Raw genomic sequence first — 18,374 nt, 5'->3', positions numbered from 1 at the left:
AATTCTTTCAAAGGTGCTGAAGTGTATCTAATAATAACAAAAACAGATTTCTTAGATGGGGTGAACTAATCAGAGCTCTTTCCCCCTAATTTTATGCTCCCCCATCATTTTATACCTAGAATCATAGAGTTGAGACTCCAGGGGGCATCTAATCCTGCAATGCAGGAATCTCAACTAACACATCCATGTCAGGTGGCTATCCAACCTACTTGCAATCTGTTGTATTTGGAAAAAAACCAATAAAATACGTTTAACGTACAGTGGTACCTCAGGTTAAGTACTTAATTCATTCCGGAGGTCCGTTCTTAACCTGAAACTGTTCTTAACCTGAAGCACCACTTTAGCTAATGGGGCCTCCCGCTGCCGCTGTGCCGCCGGAGCACGATTTCTGTTCTCATCCTGAAGCAAAGTTCTTAACCCGAGGCACTATTTCTGGGTGAGCGGAGTCTGTAACCTGAAGTGTATGTAACCAGAGGTACCACTGTAATAATAATTGTAGTTAATAATAATAATGCTGTTGCTGAGGATATTAGTGGTTAGGATGCTAGACTAGGAGCTGGGAGAGACTAAGGTTCAAATCCTCACTCAGCTATGAAGCTCACTTGGGCCAGTCTAACCTACATCGTAGGGTTACGGTTGCGGGAATTAAATGAGGAGGGAGAGCAATGTGTGCCACCTTGAGTTCCTTGGGAGAGGAATGTGGGAGACAACTGTAAGCGTAAGAAACTCTGGTGGAGCAGAAGAGGGGAAAGTCTTCGTTCGAATCCCTTCACCCTCATCAGGGATGCCTGTGCTCAAATGCACACACACAAGACAGACACTTGCACCTCGCCCCCTGTTCAGTTGCCCCCCACTTCCTCTGGCCTCAGTATTAGGAAAATGGTTACGAAAAGGAAATACAAGGAGCTTCCTAGGTTTAAAGTAGGCCTGGCACTAAATGCTTAAATATAAACCTTTGCTCGAATGCCAGGCAGGCGACGTGAGCCCCATGTAGGGCAAGAAAGGAGAAGGCAAGAAAAATGTGGGAACCCTGAGAATAGCCTGGGCTGGAGAGTTATTTTAGAGGGCGTACAACTTCTAGGAAGAACATGGAGGATAGGAATGTGCAGCTGTTGGGAATGCGGAGCAGTGGCGGCCCCTGGCGGGGCTGGAACATGAGCAGTAAATTATAGAAATGGCATTCCTGGCCAAGCGTTTGGGAGCATGCTGAGCACGCCCAGTAGGAGCAACTGAAGCCTCGCTTCTGCCCTCTCTTGGAGTAGTTTTCCTCCCCTCCCTACCCCACCATGTGGACAAGGGAGAAGCAGATTATTTAGGGGATGAGAGGCTTGCAGAATCATGCAAAGTTTGTTGTCACATGTGGATGCTTGAAACGCATAGAGAGAAAAAGGCCAGAGCATCTTTTATTGTGATATGTTTGATGCAAGCACTGCAACACTGCAGTTTTAGCAGGAATAGAGCATGCTCAGCCTATCCCCTGATACTTTGGACATTCTCAGAATAATAAAAAAGTGACGTTTTAAAACAATGCAGCCCATACTCAGATCCACCATCTTTATTGCAACAAACAAATGATCCTTTATACAAAGTTAGTGAGTTAACACACACTGAAAATAAAGATTAGTGTAAAACACGTTGCATAGTATTTCTTTGGAAGTTAAAAAAAGGCACTTTCCCCAAACTTTGTTTGCAAGATGAGGTTTCTCCTACCGTGCTTTCTGTGGCTAGGTCAATGCCCAGGTCCCTACGAGCAAGTTACAAAGAGAAGCGGTGGCCTTAGAGGCACAGCATGGGGAGAGATGCTGGCAGAGGGGGGAGCAATCACTGGACAGAGCTGCAAAGACATCCCTCATGGATGCTCTGCAGGCTTAGGGAGAAGGAAAATGGTGAGGAGCTCCCATCAGCACTGACCACTGGCTCAACATCTGCAGGGCCACAAGTTTCCCAGTCCCTGAACTGGCAAAGCTAGGGCTTTTCTAGATGTAATGACACCTACCCTCTGCCCACCACACACAAAGTTCTTTGGGTTCAGAGTTGCTTGCAGCAGTTCAACATAGTTTTTTTCTCCCAAGTGCAGAAGTGAATGTACAACCTCAAACGGGGTACGTATGTTTAAAGTTAATAGATGCACTAAACACCACTCATTTCTCGCCCAATTCTGGGAGGCTTCCAGACGTGTCGATGGGGTATGTGTACACACATCCCGATCCAGCTGTGCCCTATTTGCAAACGTAATTGTGGTTTTCTAAACACCCAAATATAAAATGGAAATATGGCACATTTCTCCCCTAGAGTTCACATCTCTCAGAGCACACCATTGTTTTGTATATTCCCAGCCTGCTAAGGCAAAATGCTTAATAACATTCCCTGTTGCAATTCTGGAGTGAAATTAAAATTTCTGCAAAACGCAAAAAGAAATAAAATGTGTGGAGCCCTCGTGTTGCATAAATCCTTCCTTCCTGCAGTACCAACATATGGCTATGTTCAGGCTACTTCAAGTGAATTGGAATTAATTTTTTTGTGGGGGGGTGGCATTTACGATGAATGCAGAAGTTGTTCAGATGTGCAGACAAAAATCCCCTTTAGAATGCCAACACTGGGGGCTGTAGCTGGATGTGGGGAGATGCAGCTAGGACAGAGCTCACTCACCAGAGCTGCATCTCAGGCAGACAAACTGTTCTGCAAATAAACATGCTCTGACTTGCATCTGAAACGGTGTCTCCCAGCCCTGCTTCCTTCAAATGTTTTCCCCCTATAGCTCCCCAGTCACCAGGCTCTCTGTAAGGAGCAGGAGAAATGTAGTGGGGCTTGAAATAAATGAATGAAACAAGTATCTTGTCTGCAAAAAAGAGTGTTTCTGAAGATGCAACTGCTGGAATAAGAGGCAGATCAAGGCAAGCAGACATCTGATGCAAGATTAGAGCTCAGCTTTCCCTCTGACAGTGGTCCCCAATGTTCTTCCTCCTTGCCCTGAACCTCATATGCTCAGCAGAACCAAGCTGGACACTGAGAACAAACTCAGAAATGGGGAGAAAGGTTACTTGAGATGTATTGTGGGTGTGGGATTTTGGAGGGGGGAGGGTTTGGCTCCAATCCCAGAAGGTGGTTAGAATGCCGACAGCTCAGCTGCCCCCCAAGTCGATTGGTCCCAATAATGCCACCCTCTGAAGACAGTCAGCCCTGCTCCAGGTTCTCTGCCCCCCGGACAGCCGAGTAGGAGGTGGGGGCGTTGGACAACTGGCGGCCAAAGAATGAGGTAGTCCGGCGGGGTTTCACCCTCTTGATTTCTTTCCCTGGGGAGAGAAGCAAAAACTGTTCAACAGCAGTAAGGCAGTCCAGTCCAGGTCCAGCAGTGCAGAGATAACAATGGTTCCTACCCCAAGAGGAACCTGGGGGTGGGGGAACGATCGTTTAAAATATATACAGTGGTGCCCCGCAAGACGAATGCCTCGCAAGACGGAAAACCCGCTAGACGAAAGGGTTTTCCGTTTTGGAGGTGCTTCGCAGGACGAATTTGCTATGGGCTTGCTTCGCAAGATGAAAATGTCTTGCGATTCCTGGGTTGTTTTTTTGGCTCCCCACCCCCTTTTTCTAAGGCACTAAGCTGCTAATAGCCTTTTAGCAGCTAATCCGCTAATCCCTTAAGCCTTTAATAGCCGCTAATAGCCGCTAAACCGCTAATAGCGCTAATCTGCTAATGGGCTTGCTTCGCTAGACGAAGAGACTCACGGAACGGATTCTTTTCGTCTTGCGAGGCACCACTGTATGTCCCTTCAGTCCAGCATCACGTTTTCCTCAAGCAGAGCAGTGAGGTGACAACCCTCTTCAGTGTTCCTTAACCCAAGGACTCAGCAATCTGAGATAGACTGTCCCTATGCTTGGAGGCTCTGTTTCTCTGGTATGGCCAACAGTCATCAAAACAGGGGCTTAATCTGACAATTGAATAGATCAGGGGTGGGGAACTGGTACACCTAGCCCAGCACCCTGACCCTGGGAAGCCCAAGAAGCAGGACATGAGTCCAACAGGCCCCCTCTCCTGCTCTTTGCAATTCGAAGCCACTGGCACCTGGGGGGGGGGGGCCTTCTGGTCCTGGAGGCTGTCTACAGCTCCATAAATTTGCCTCATCCCCGTTTAAAGCCATCCAAGTTGGTGGGCTGTCGCTGCTTCTTGTGGGAGTGAGTTCCATAGTTTAACAATGCACTTTGGTTTTTATTTTATTTATTTCCATGCCATATTGCTTTACAAACTATGAACTTTGTGTAGAAGTGCTGGGTCCCTGGGTACAGGCAAAGTCTCCTACCCCTCCCTTACTTTTCACAGTACTCTAATAGAATGGGAAAGAAGAAGAAAAACCCTCTCTAGTCGCCTCTTCCATATCATGCATGGTTTTAAACACCTCTTATCATGTTCCCACCTGACTTATTTTCTAAGCTAATGAAAAAAAGTGCCTAGTGGTGTAGTGCCTAGTCTGTCAAACTAGGACCTGGAAGTCCAGAGCTCAGATCTCCACTTGGTCATACAGCTTACAGGGTGTCCCTGCCTCTATCAGTTTAGTCTACCTTACTGGGTTGTGGTGGGGATTAGATGAGGAGCGGAGAACCCTCTGTGCCACCTTGAGCTTCTTGCAGACTAAGGTGGGATATAAATGCAACAAAATAAAATTGCAACAGCAGCTGCTCCAGCTGCTCAATCAATTTTGTCACCCCTTTCCCCCTCAGTTCTTTGTGATGAGACAACCGGAACTCCACACAGAGCTCCAAAAGGGTCACAACAGAGGCTTGTCTGTAAGCATTGTGATACAGTGGTACCTCGGGTTAAGTAATTAATTTGTTCCGGAGGTCCGTTCTTAACCTGAAACTGTTCTTAACCTGAGGTACCACTTTAGCTAATGGGGTCTCCTGCTGCTGGAGCACGATTTCTGCTCTCATCCTGAAGCAAAGTTCTTAACCCGAGGTACTATTTCTGGGTTAGCGGAGTCTGTACCCTGAAGCGTATGTAACCTGAGGTACCACTGTATTTGCCAGTTTCGTTTTTCCGATCCTTTTCGTAACGCTGTTGTCGGGCTTCAACTCCCAGCACCCCCAGTCAGTGGGGCAATCAGTGAGGGATGCGGGAAGCTGTGGTTCTGCAACATCTACCCCCTGAGATATACAGTGGTGCCCCGCAAGACGAATGCCTCGCAAGACGGAAAACCCGCTAGATGAAAGGGTTTTCCGTTTTGGAGGTGCTTCGCAGGACAAATTTCTCTATGAGCTTGCTTCGCAAGACGAAAATGTCTTGCGATTCCTGGGGGGTTTTTTTCGCTCCCCACCCCCTTTTTCTAAGGCACTAAGCTGCTAATAGCCTTTTAGCAGCTAATCTGCTAATCCCTTAAGCCTTTAATAGCTGCTAATAGCCGCTAAACCGCTAATAGCGCTAATCCGCTAATGGGCTTGCTTCGCAAGACGAAAAAAACCGCTAGACGAAGAGACTTACGGAACGGATTCTTTTCGTCTTGCGAGGCACCACTGTGAGACGCCTGGGGAGGGGGCTTTTTCGGGGAGTCAAAAGACGGCAACAAAATAACGTAGTACAGTTGTACTGTGGAAGTCGAAAGGAATCCATTCCAGAAGTCTGTTCGACTTCCAAAACCAAATTATGTCTTCTGATTGGCTGCAGGAAGCTCCTGCAGCCAATCAGAAGCTGCAGAAGCCCCATCGGACATTTGAGTTCCAAAAGAACGTTTGCAAACAGGAACAATCACTTCCAGGTTTGCGGCGTTTGGGAGCTAAAATGTCTGAGTTCCAGGGCGTTCGACAACCAAGGTATGTCTGTACCTGGAAGGCCACAGGCTCTCTCTGCACCTGTTTCCCACAGTGGTCAACCACAATCTACCTCTGGGAAGCCAAAAGACCCCACAAAAAATAACTTAACATCCCCCCACCTCAACATAGGCTGCATTGCCTCCCACCCTCTCCACCACACAACCTTCCGCATCTGGCACCCACCCCGCCTCCCCGCTTTTGCCAACTTACCATCCTCAACATAGTCTATGGTCGAAAGATGCTGGATCCGGCTGCAGAGGACGCTGTTCTGCCGCTGGAGCTTGGGGTGCCGCCTGTCAGTCGGGGGGCTCTGGGACGCAGAGGAGGAGGACGCAGCGCTGGGGTCCAGAGCTCCCCCCTCGGCAGCCGTGTTCAGCTCAATGCAATACTCTATCAGGCCGCTCATAAGTTCAGCCTGGAGGGAAGGAAGGAGCAGCAGCTAACTGCAGTGGTTAAGAGTGCTAGGCTAAGGCCTGGGAGACCTGAGTACAAATCCCCACTTGGTCATTATTGTTAGCATTGAATTATATAGTGCCATCAACGTGCATGGCTCTGCACACAATTAAAACAAGAGGTCCTACCCGCAAAGCTCACATGAAGCTCACTGGATGACTTTGGGCCAGTCACTATTTGAAGTTAATAATATTACATAATTACTTTATATTTCCTCTTGGCTTTATCTTCCTCGCAGGGTTGTTGTGAGGAGGACAAGCTGGGGGCTATGCCACCTTGAACTCCTTGGAGGAAAGGCAGAATAAAAAGTAAAAAAGGTAAAGGTAAAGGGACCCCTGACCATTAGGTCCAGTCGTGACCGATTCTGGGGTTGCGGCGCTCATCTCACTTTATTGGCCGAGGGAGCCGGCGTACAGCTTCCGGGTCATGTGGTCAGCACGACTAAGCCGCTTCTGGCGAACTAGAGCAGCACATGGAAACGCTGTTTACCTTCCCACCAGAGTGGTACCTATTTATCTACTTGCACTTTGATGTGCTTTCGAACTGCTAGGTTGGCAGCAGCAGGGACTGAGCAATGGGAGTTCACGGGGATTCGAACTGCCGACCTTCTGATCGGCAAGTCCTAGGCTCTGTGGTTTAACCCACAGCATCACCCAATACATTTAAAAACACACCTGATTTTCTTATGACAGTCTTGGGGCACCTTATAGTCTTACAAGCTGGCCCCAAGACGAGGCATCTCTTAGCCTGGAAGAGATGGGCTGAGTTCTCCATGCAAAGTGAGAATTGTTTCTGTGGCCAGACATTTTGTGGAGCATCATTGCCGGACAGCCAGCACGTCATTTATTTTGTTTTGTGTTAAATGCTACAAAGATTTTAAAAAGTGTTGCTCTTCCAAATAAGGATTTGGTGCTTGCCAGTTATTCATGCACACATGAGCACAGCAATGCTTCTGAATACCAGCTGCTGGGAAACACAGGAGGGGAGAGGGCTTGTGTTCGAATCCTGATTGCAGGTATCCCAGAAGAGGCATCTGATTGGCCACTGTGAGAAGAGGATGTGAGCCACTGGCCTGGTCCTGCAGGCCCTTCTTAGGTTCTTACCTGCTTGGAGTAGACCTTCAGGAGTTTGTTGACGGGCGTGCCCTCGTTCTCCCCATCAAACTCCAGCCACAGGATGTGCTCTTCCTCGTTGGGGAAAGTGTGGTCCCAGGACAGCTCCTGGAAGGCCAGGCCAAGCAAGATGTGCTGCCGGGAAACAGGGGGTGGGTGAACAGAAAAGACGGTTAGTGTGCAAGGGGTGCAAGAATGTGTGTGTGTGTGTGTGTGTCCCTGTGGAACACCCTCCCTTCAGATGTCAAGCAGATAAAGAATTACACAACTTTTAGAAGACATCTGAAGGCCGCCCCGTATTGGGAGGTTTTTTAATGCATGGTGTTTTCATTATCTTTTTAGACATGCTATAAGGCACCCAGACTGCTTGGGGACACCCAGCCAGATGGGTGGGGTATAAATAATAAAATTAGTATTATTATTCACTCATAAGCACACACTGCTCCAAGACTGGGCCCCTGGACTCTTTCAGAACTGGAAAAGGGCCCCCCAACATACCGCTTATTGAAAAGGTATTTCTTTAAATTGAAAGTATCTAAAGTATTTTATTTTCTTATACAAATATTGAGGCACCTCACATCTGCTCAGTGATACCAGCATATGCAAACATCTGGTACCTTTAAGATTATGCAGAACCCTTTCTTTCAATGATGATGGAACTCACAGGATAGAGAATACTTAAAAAAAAGGAACTTTTGTATGAGTTAATACTATATGATTCCTTTGGGAAGAAGTGCTGGACCTTTGTGCTTTTGACCTTCCAGGCTGTGGTGCTTCATGGTTTAGATCTCCAAATTTTTGCTTTATTTCTTTTCATTCATTGGAAGGGAAGGGCCCCAAGACACCACTTCTTCCTCTGCCGACAAGTCCCTCACCCCATCTCCATATTGCAAATTCTGCAAAACAGCCCAGGCCACGAGGCAGGAAGGGGCTCTGGGGCCTGGAGACCTGCAGAGGGCTTAACCCACAAAGTCAGCCCAGGTCATGAGAGAAAGAGCGCAGGCCCCAGTGAGAGGAGGGCTGGCTCACCCCTAGAATCATAGAGCTAAAGTTCACAGAATCATAGAGCTGGAAGAGACCCCCCCCCTCAAGGGTCATCTAGCCGAACCTACTGCAATGCAGGAATCTTTTGAGTTTACCTTCTCCTTGCTGTCGATGATGGAGACGCCCTCCAGGCTGATGGCAACCACTACCGCCTTGCGCCCTCCCCGATGCAGCAGGCCCTGGGCGGGCTTGTCAATCTCCCCATAGAAAAAGGCACACCTGGAAGGGAGGGAAAGAAAGAAACACAAAGAGAGAATTGCAAGTGGGGAATCTCAAGCGCAGACAGGAGGGCTGATGTGATCAGGTCTTGCTTGCTCAAGAACTTCCCATTGGGTCAGCCACTGTGGGAATGGGATGCTAGACTAGACAGGCCTCCCTTGACCTGACCCAGCAGCCAGGCTCTTCTTACGTCCTCGTGGAACCTCCAGGTCCAAAGGCAGTCTATCTGGATTCATTGGTTCTTAGGGGTATTTGGCTTCTGCAAGAACAGGATGCTGTTCAGCAGGCAGAGAGCGCGCAGACAGCCCATGAACATGGCAGCCAGTGAGGCTAGGGCACCTTGACAGAAACCACCCTGTGGTTTGCCATGCTGGCATCCAGGTTGCCCTTTCTGCATCCCCACTCCCGTTCCCACAACCACCAAGCCACCCAACTCACCCGTAATGAGGCAGTTCGTGGCACTTCTGCAGGTAGGAGTGGTAAAGCTTGCGCAGGGCAGCCCGGTCCTCGCAGGCCTCCTCCTCTTCGGGCAACTCCCGGAAAGCTCGCAGCAGGCCCTGTTCGTCCGCAGGCGAGTGGGCACTGCCTCGCTTCCACAGGGCCGAGAGGAGTCTGTGGCCTCTTCGGCAAAGGTGGGAAGGCAGGAAAGAGTCCAGCCTCTCTCTGAGCGGGGAGGAAAAAGCTCATTCAGCACAGGGTAAGGTACAGCTCCCTCTGCCCCCCACAAAGCTCTGTGGGATGCAGGTTACAGAACCTACAGGGTTTTTCTCATGAGGGGCCACTCTAAACCAGTGGTTCTATAAACTCATTCCCAGTGCCCCCCACCCCATATAATTAATTAATTAAATTAATAAATAATAATAATATTTGTACCCAAGCCACTCTGGGCTGATTCCAACACATATAAAAACATAACAAAACATCAAGCATTAAAACCCTTTTTGATACAGGGCTGCCTATAAAAAGCATTGTTCACAATAGCAGTTTGCATGACCCACTAAGGAAGATAATCACACAATAAATTTCAAAAGAGTTAACCTTTATTCACAATTCCTTTTTAGCCTATTGTTATAACAATCCCCATGTCTATCTGTGGGAAGCACCGCTAATGTACCCTTGCCCTGGGCAACATTGCAGCCACAAATCTGCCCGCCACGATTCAAACGTTAAAGAGGCCTCCAGCTCAGCCCCCCCCCGCCCCCCGCGGGCATACTGAAGACCAGTCTGCAAAGCTCCCCCTTCCTCTACTCATCCCCCAAGACAAACAAACAAACAAACCCCAAAATGGTGTGTGACAGAGTAATTGGTAAATAAGAGTTTATTGCGCTCCAAGGATAGGGAGCTGAGATCATCCATCACTGGCCTCCTCTTAAAACAGTAAGGTGAGAGAATGCACAACAAGGACTTTTGAGTAGGGGAAGAGAGCATGACGCCCTGCAGATGATGCCGGACTATAACTCCCATCAGTCCCAAACAGCATGGCCAGTGATGATGGGAGTTGTAGTCCATGGGGAACGGAGGGCACTTCACCAGCTACCCCTGTTCTAGACTGCCGGGTCAACAAGGATGGTCCGCATAGCTTTGCTATGAAATTACAAGCAAGCAGCTACTTCAAAAGGTGGTGGAGAAAGTCACATTTTCTTCAGACAGACATACATGCTAAGATTTTTGGTCATGTTAGGTGACAGACAAAGAAGGGTTCCTGCCTCCCAAAGGATTTGTGTATGAATCTGCCAACGGGGGACGCAATTCATTAGGCAATGAAAATGTCCCTTAAATGATGGGCCGGAGGCAAAAATTCTTGAGACACGTTTCTTTTGAATTAACAGCCTGTTCTGATCAAGAAATCACCGGCTTCTTAATTAGATTTTTACCCTTTTGGGACCTACAGAACAGAGTGAAAAAACTGGAAAGGATCAGAGCAAGTCAGCAGAGGGGACTTCTAAGCAGACAACAGATCTTTTTAGACAAGTATAATTAGAGATTTTAATTAAAAATGGATTAAATTTTTAATTATGATTATTTTGTTCTCAATTGCAACTTGCGTAATGAAGATTATATAGTGGAATAGTTTCACCTGGAAGTGGTCAAGGCTAGGTCACTAAAGTTGACCTCTTCTTCTCAGAAAAGTGTGACTGCATACACAACATATATTTAAGCCACATGACTCCCCCCAAAGAATCCTGGGAATTGTAGTTTGTTAAGCATGCTGAGAACTGAAGCTCTGAGCGGGGCAAACTACAGTTCCCATTCTTCTCCTCTTTTGGGGGGAGGGGGGAATGTGCATTAAATGTGCTTTCAACATATGGTGTACATGCAGTCTTTTACGTACTCTTGGATCCTTAACTGGCCCCCTTTCACCTACTCCCAGCCCACCGGCTTGATCTCCCTCCACTTGGGGACAGGGTGTGAGCTGTCTTCCTTCAACTTGCATTTGGTTCCATCTAACTCCAGGTTTCCATTGATGTGGTTGGAAAGTCTCCCCACACCTTTCCCCTTCCCTCCACACCAGCTCACTGGTGATTGCCACCTCCTCCCTTTTCTCACCAAACCGTTTTTATTGATTCTCCAAATTCTACCAGATCAGCCACAAATTAAGACAAATTTAATATCCCCTCCCCCCAAAAATTGTTTTACAATTCTTGATGTGCCCAAAGTTTCCTCTAGTTGCTGCTGTGTTTTTTTCTAGCAGTTCACATTCCATTCCTTACAATTAACCTTCTATTACAATAGTTTTGTTGTTGTTGTTTTGAAACTTATTATCCTTAACCATCAGTTATCCACTTGCCAATTCATGCACATACAACATTTTAGCATTTCCAAATATTACCACCTCCTTCTATATCTGGGCCATTTTTGATGCCTCAAGAGCCTTCAGAGACCCTCTTATTTGCCTTTCCCAGCCCCACCTTGCACAGGCACCCAATCCCCCCCCCACCACTAAGGGCTGAGCACCCCACAGATCTCAGCCCCACAGCTGTGTCCACTTACTTCAAGAAACTGGCTGTGTGCTGCTCCGGATCGTAGCGCCCCAAGTTCACCCGGCAAACCAAGGCTCCCAGCACCTCGCAGTCCGCCAGGTCACAGGGGTACCGCCCTTCCAGGATGTTGTACTTGGCTTCTTCGTACAAGAGCCGCAGGACATCTTCATCCTGGATCTTGGGACGAGGAGATGAGAAATGAGGATGGGCACACAGACAGCAAGCAGATTCAAAAGCCAAACAGGGGAAGGGGCAGAGAATGTAAGAAGAGGCTGCCGGATCAGGCCAATGGCCCATCTGGGCCAACATCCTGTTCTCACAGTGGCCAAGCAAATGCCTCAAAGGGGAAATCCTCAAGGAGGACACGAGAACACTGAGCAACACTCTCCCCTCCTGGGGTTTCTAGCAACTGGTATTCACTGTTGAGGATTCCATTCCACCTTTTTGCTGCAGACATGGGATTGTTGCGTGTCGCGTGTCTGTTTACATTCCAGCACAGACTGCCGACGTAAGCGGAACTTCTGCTCTGTGTAGCTGTTGTTTGTTCTCTCTCTCCGAGAAGACGGCAAGGAAAGACAACATGTTTCTTTGTCCTGATTTATGTTTAATAAATGCATAGCTTAGTACAGTGGTGCCTCGCAAGACGAAAAGAATCCATTCCGTGAGTCTCTTCATTTAGCGGTTTTTTCGTCTTGCAAAGCAAGCCCATTAGCGGATTAGCACTATTAGCGGCTATTAGCGGCTATTAAAGGCTTAAGGGATTAGCGGATTAGCTGCTAAAAGGCTATTAGCAGCTTAGTGCCTTAGAAAAAGGGGGTGGGGAGCGGAAAAAAACCCCAGGAATCGCAAGACATTTTCGTCTTGCGAAGCAAGCCCGTAGAGAAATTCGTCCTGCAAAGCACCTCCAAAACGGAAAACCCTTTCGTCTAGCGGGTTTTCCGTCTTGCGAGGCATTCGTCTTGCGGGGCACCACTGTATGTATCTACAGCCTCACACCTCTTCTGTTGCGCAGTATACACTGCTGAGCAAAGTGTGCTCAAGTCTGCAAGCTGATGTATGTCGGAGCAGAGGTTGATGAATCTTCGCAGTGGCAAGGCTGAGAGGGAGACGTTGCAGCTGGGGCCGAGCCAGCTGGCCTTTCAACCCCTAGATGCTAACATTCAGAAGCATTGCTGCTTCCAATTGCAGAGGCCATAACAGAGTCAACAGACCTCTCCTTCGTGAATCTGTCGTACTGTGCAATGGCACTACCTAGAGAGTAAAGAAAACTATGCAATTAGAGGATACCACTGGGAGAACTCACCTGGGCCTCCTTCCTCTTTGGGAAAAAGATGTTCCTTCGGAATTGCAGTGATGGCTCATCTGATGAGGAGAAAGAGAACCTAAGAACTGTCCTGCTGGATGAGGCCAGTGGCAACAGCAGCAACTCTCCCCCTCCCATGGTTTCCAACAACCTGGGATTCAAAAGCACTGCTGCCTCCAGCTGTAGAAGGCAGAGCATAATCCTGCCCTCCACGAATTTGTCTAATAAAAAGAAGCAGGGGACCAGTTGCAGCTCAAGAACTTGGCTATATGGGGCATGTCAAAAGCAAAACAGCCTCTCCTGCAGGCACAACCAGCAGCCCCAGAAAGCTGTGAGTCGCGAGAACCCTGCAGGCAGCCTCAGAAGGGACCCCAACAGCTCCATAACTACTGTGCAGATTGGTGCCGGCTTGCGCACTAGGCATCTCTCCCCCTCTAGAAAGGGAGGCTGCAACCAGCAGGCCCCCAAACTCTCTGCCCGGTTGCAGCAGAAGGGTAAGAGGAGGCCAGTAGCTTGGGGGGCCGGAGGAGGGAACTTAGCTCACATCCACACCTTCGAAGATCTCATCCTTGGAGCAGCTGGTGAAGCGGAAGAGGAGGTCCTGCCACTGGCGGCAGACCTTGTAGGGCTGGTGTTTGGGCTTCAGCTGCAGTTCTGCCAAGATGAGAGAGAGAGAGATGGCAGAGAGTGAGGGCTCTCAGCAGCCTCCTGACTTCTCCAGCCAAATGGAAGGCTAAAGGCTAAAGCATTAATTTCCAAAGCCCTGAACAACTTCGGTTCAGGGTGCCTCAGCGACTGCTTGGAGCCATCAATCTCAGCTCACTGAGATCATTTGCAAGCACAGCACTGGATCGCTCCCAGAGCTGGCAAAGCTCACCCGATAACAAGAGGAAACGCAGTGTCATCAGCCCATTCCACATTCCATTACCCACATTTGGATAAAGTGTTTCATGCGCTTCCTATTTTGTCTCAGTGTGTTGGGCCCAATTCTGTGGAACTCCCTGCCACTAGAAATCAAGCAGGCACCATCCCTGCTAAGTTTAAGACGCCTGGCTAAGAACATTCCAGCAAGCCTTTTGCACCGTATATGCTGCTCAGTTGTTTTCATCTCTTAATTTGAGTTCTAAATTTTGTATATTATGTGTTTTTATTTTGTAAACTATTTTGAGGCACCAATGCAGTTAGCTGTGACTCCTACACTGCAGGGAACTGCAGAAACTCAGCTATATAATCTAATCACCAAATGGTTACACCAATGGAAAGTTTAGACGCCATTTCCACCTTGGTGGAGCTTATGATGATGATGGGTGATTTTCTTTTCATTTCGATACCGCTTTATATTTTAAACAATGAATCTCAAAGCAGTTGCAACACATTAAAACATCAAATAAAACAATCCAAAATAAAACAAATGCAAGCTCCAAGGAAAATATTTTAGATCCTTCTCTAAGTGACATTTGCTTTCCCAGTTGCCAGCCTGGCATCTACAGAGATCCATTTGCTCGCAATTGGACCCGCACCTGTTGCAAGAATGCGCCTGGTGCCTGGCTAATTTCTAACACTGGGGGTTGGATTGGATGACCCTTTGGGGTCCCTTCCAACTCTGCAATTCTATGATTCTAGGAACAGGAGGGCTATATTTTTTTAGAAAAATAATCAAACATGAGAAGAGCCCTTCTGCAGCTAGATCAGGCTGAAGGGGGCCCATCTAGTCCAGCATCCTGTTATCACAGTGGACAACCAGATGCCCCAATAAAGGTAAAGGTACCCCTGCCCATACGGGCCAGTCTTGACAGACTCTAGGGTTGTGCGCTCATCTCACTCTAAAGGCCGGGAGCCAGCGCTGTCCGCAGACACTTCCGGGTCACGTGGCCAGCGTGACAAGCTGCATCTGGCGAGCCAGCGCAGCACACGGAACGCCGTTTACCTTCCCGCTAGTAAGCAGTCCCTATTTATCTACTTGCACCCAGGGGTGCTTTCGAACTGCTAGGTTGGCAGGCGCTGGGACCGAACGACGGGAGCGCACCCCGCCGCAGGGATTCGAACCGCCGACCTTTCGATCGGCAAGTCCTAGGCACTGAGGCTTTTACCCACAGCGCCCCCTGGGCCCTAAGATGCCCCAATAGGGAGCCCCAAAGCAGGACCTGGAATTTGATTTGTATGGTGATCATTACCCTAGCAACACATTTTACACAGCAATGCATCTGAAACAAGGGAAAGGGTGTGTGGGTTTTTGGAGGGAAGTTCCAAAGAAAAATATGCATCAATGGTTGCCACATCGCTGAAGTTAGGTCAGCCAGTTCATCACAAGTCCAGATGTGGGCTTAGGCGGAGAGAATGGTAGATTGCTCAAAGCAACCTCGGGGGCTCCTGCCACAAGCAACTTTCAAACCTGGGACTTGCTTGACTCACACCTTAGTCATCCACTCAGGTTGCTGCATGAGCTCTCAAAAGCAGATTTGCAGCTTGCATCCCACAATCAGTTTGTGAAGTGCCAGAAATCAGCAGATCACCCATGGGAAAGGCACTCTGCACATGCTCAGGTGCACCTTCTTCTGGGGTTAAGGAACATGAGAAGGTGGGTGCGAGAGGAAGGCACTTTGCACATGCTCAGGCACCCCTCGCCTCTAGCTGGCATAACAACAGATTCTCCAGTGGTGCTAGGAGCAGCGACGAAGTTAAGGGCTCATTTAGAAAGGAGCCTCAGAGCCTTACCAAGAAACGGGGAGACCAGCCACAGAGAAAATAGCTCCAGGGCCCCCTCAGGCAACCTCAGGCTTTCCAAGACAATCCGATGGAGCTCGTGGGCCGTGATTGACGGCAGGTTGTCCACTGTTAGCCGGACCACCGTGTCATCGATCAGGTACACCAGGACGTCCAGGTCTGGGACAAGAGAAGGAGGAGGATTGGGACACCAGCACATTTCTTGCAACTGAGCAGAGGTCACGGGAGATCCAGATTCCTGCTAAACTCCCACCCCGTTTTGCGTGCAAATGACGCAGGGGCCCCTAAAACCAACAATCTCCTTCACTTTTCAGATGAAGGAACCAGACGCAGTCAGGTCTCAAAGCATTCTGTGCTGGCATCTAAACCAGACTGCTTTACCACACTTGGTCGCTTTGATTTGTCACGAAATACCTGCTCTGTATTTGTTAACAGATATTTTAGTGTGGCAGCACCTGAACTTTGGAACTCCCTGCCGAATGACATCATTGTATTCTTTTCGGCACCTGCTGAGAACATTTTAAGTAAATGAGGAGAGCCTGCTGGATCAGGCCAAAGGGGGCCCATCTAGTACAACATCCGCTTCTTACAGCGGCAAACCAGGTGCTCCAATGGGAAACCGGCAAGCAGGACTTGAGTGCAGGGGCCCCCTCCCCAGCAACTGCTTTTCAGAAGCATTACTATCTCCATTTTAATTTTTTTTAGGCAAACCTACCCAGGTATGTAGAAGGTTGACATGTAATGTTTTTAGCTTATTGCCAATTTTAATTACGGTATTATTTGAATGTTTCAAATAGCTGTCTTTTAAAATGTCAGGCAATGCTAAATAATAAAAAATAATAAACAATACTGGCAAGTACTTGCCAATCATTTTTAATGATTTCCATGCAATTTTACACACATTGTAACTACCAAGCAAAACTAAATTATATTACTTTAACCAAAATATCTTTTGAATTCCCAAGTCAAAGTGTTGTTGCTGACCTTTAAAGCCCTAAACGGCCTCGGTCCAGTATACCTGAAGGAGCGTCTCCACCCCCATCATTCTGCCCAGACACTGAGGTCCAGTGCTGTGGGCCTTCTGCCGGTTCCCTCGCTGCGAGAAGCCAAGTTACAGGGAACCAGGCAGAGGGCCTTCTTGGTAGTGGCACCTGCCCTGTGGAACGCCCTCCCACCAGATGTCAAAGAGAGAAACAACTACCAGACTTTTAGAAGACATCTGAAGGCAGCCCTGTTTAGGGAAGCTTTTAATGTTTAATAGGTTATTGTATTTTAATCTGTTGGCAGCCGCCCAGAGTGGCTGGGGAAACCCAGCCAGAAGGGTGGGGTATAAATAATAAATTATTATAAGTCATGTTACTACTTTTTAGGTCGCCTCATTTTTGGAATTTGAAAGCTGAAGAATTCAACATGCCCTACTCCCTACCACCCACGGAACAATGTGGCCTGTCAAGCAAAAGGCAGGACATTGAAGATCTCGAGGGCTTATCCCAGAACCACAAACCCCAACTCTGCTCAGGCCTGTTCCCTTCCAGCATCTGGTGTAAGAAGGTCGAGAACCCCGCTGAGGTGCCCCCCCCTTCCAGGCCCTTTCTTCGGCCTCTCCCCCTTCTCACTCACTTCGGGGTCCCGCGGAAGAGATGCTGCTCCGCTGGGAGTGGTCCTCTGTGCTTTGGGGTACGCCGAGCCGGTCCCCCTCCATCTGCAGAGACAAAGCAGGTGCACATGTGAAATGTGAGGAATTGGTTGTGGGTTCAAATCCCAGCTGCAGGATATACTTGAAGAGAGGAAGTTGACTCGTAGTGGGTTGAAGGTGCCTTACACCGTGTCTAGTAAACCACCCAGCAAGTTCGCAGTTGCTATGCTACACTGTCTGGCTTCGGGGGGGGGGGGACGGGGACGGGACATCACCTGTGCCTTATACTGGTCCATCTAGCTCAATGCTGTTTGCACTGACAGGCAGCAGTGGCTCTCCAGCGTTTCAGGCTGGAATTGGCGCAGTTAAAAAGACACGGCCCCTCCCCGATTTTGGATGCAGCGCAGGTTTTGATGCCCTGCGGCCTCTCAGGATGGTCCTGCTACCTGTGCAACGGGGAGGTCAGAAGGCTGCACGTCCCCCCCCCCCCAGTTTTTTCTAGTGCTACTGCTAAACACTTTCCCTCCTCCCCGTCCCCAGCTTCGCGCCCTTTCCCTTTGTTTCCCCACCCCACCCCATCCCGACCAACTTTCTCCCGCCTCCAGCAAGTGAGATTGCACTCCTCTCGGGGCAGGGTCCTAGGAAATTCCCCGCCCTGCTCCGCTGGACCCAGAGGGCGGAGGGGCGTGGCTAGGCGCTGCGCTACCCAGGTGAGACGGGGAGGGGGTGCTGGAGCCTTGCCCAGGTGGGTGGGGGTCAAGTGAGATGGGGAGGGGGCGCACTCAGAACAGAGGGGGGAGAGAAAGTCCCTAGGAAGCGGCAGCCGGGGCGGGGGAAGCGCGCTGCCTACCTGGCCGCCAGTTTCACCTGTGTCCTCCTTTTCCTTCCTGCTTTCGTTGCAAGGAGGAAAGTTCTGCAGTTCTAACAGGGGACCCACCCCCGTTGCGTGTGGCGTCACTCCTTCCGAGCTCGCCTATTGGCTGCTCCTGCCAGCCCAGGAATTTCACGGGGCGGGGAGGAGGAGAGGGAAACTGCGCACGCGCAAGCGCGCGCGGCGGGGTTTCCCCACCCCCATTGTGGGGACGTCACGGCGGGAG

General features: G+C 49.2%; 1 protein-coding gene across 2 annotated transcripts; it reads right to left on the bottom strand.

The window, feature by feature from the left end:
• Positions 1 to 1,540: 1,540 nt before the first annotated feature.
• FRMD8 (FERM domain containing 8) lies at positions 1,541 to 18,339 on the bottom strand. Of its 2 annotated transcripts, none has more exons than XM_083417089.1 (11): positions 18,145 to 18,339; positions 17,262 to 17,343; positions 15,633 to 15,800; positions 13,470 to 13,571; positions 12,918 to 12,976; positions 11,625 to 11,791; positions 9,072 to 9,296; positions 8,510 to 8,633; positions 7,362 to 7,505; positions 6,016 to 6,220; positions 1,541 to 3,293 (listed from the first exon to the last, which is right to left on the bottom strand). In XM_083417089.1, the coding sequence occupies exons 2-11, from the start codon at positions 17,341 to 17,343 to the stop codon at positions 3,175 to 3,177; spliced, it is 1,395 nt and encodes a 464-aa protein (XP_083273215.1). In that variant the 5' UTR covers positions 18,145 to 18,339; the 3' UTR covers positions 1,541 to 3,174. The 2 variants fall into 2 exon arrangements, with proteins under 2 accessions (XP_083273215.1, XP_083273216.1); XM_083417090.1 differs by having other exon boundaries at positions 18,128 to 18,189.
• Positions 18,340 to 18,374: the final 35 nt, after the last annotated feature.

The sequence above is a fragment of the Podarcis tiliguerta genome, assembly GCF_965153285.1.
Source record: "Podarcis tiliguerta genome assembly, chromosome: 16".
NCBI classification, from domain to species: Eukaryota; Metazoa; Chordata; class Lepidosauria; order Squamata; family Lacertidae; genus Podarcis; species Podarcis tiliguerta.
This window is presented reverse-complemented; position numbering and strand designations above follow the sequence as displayed.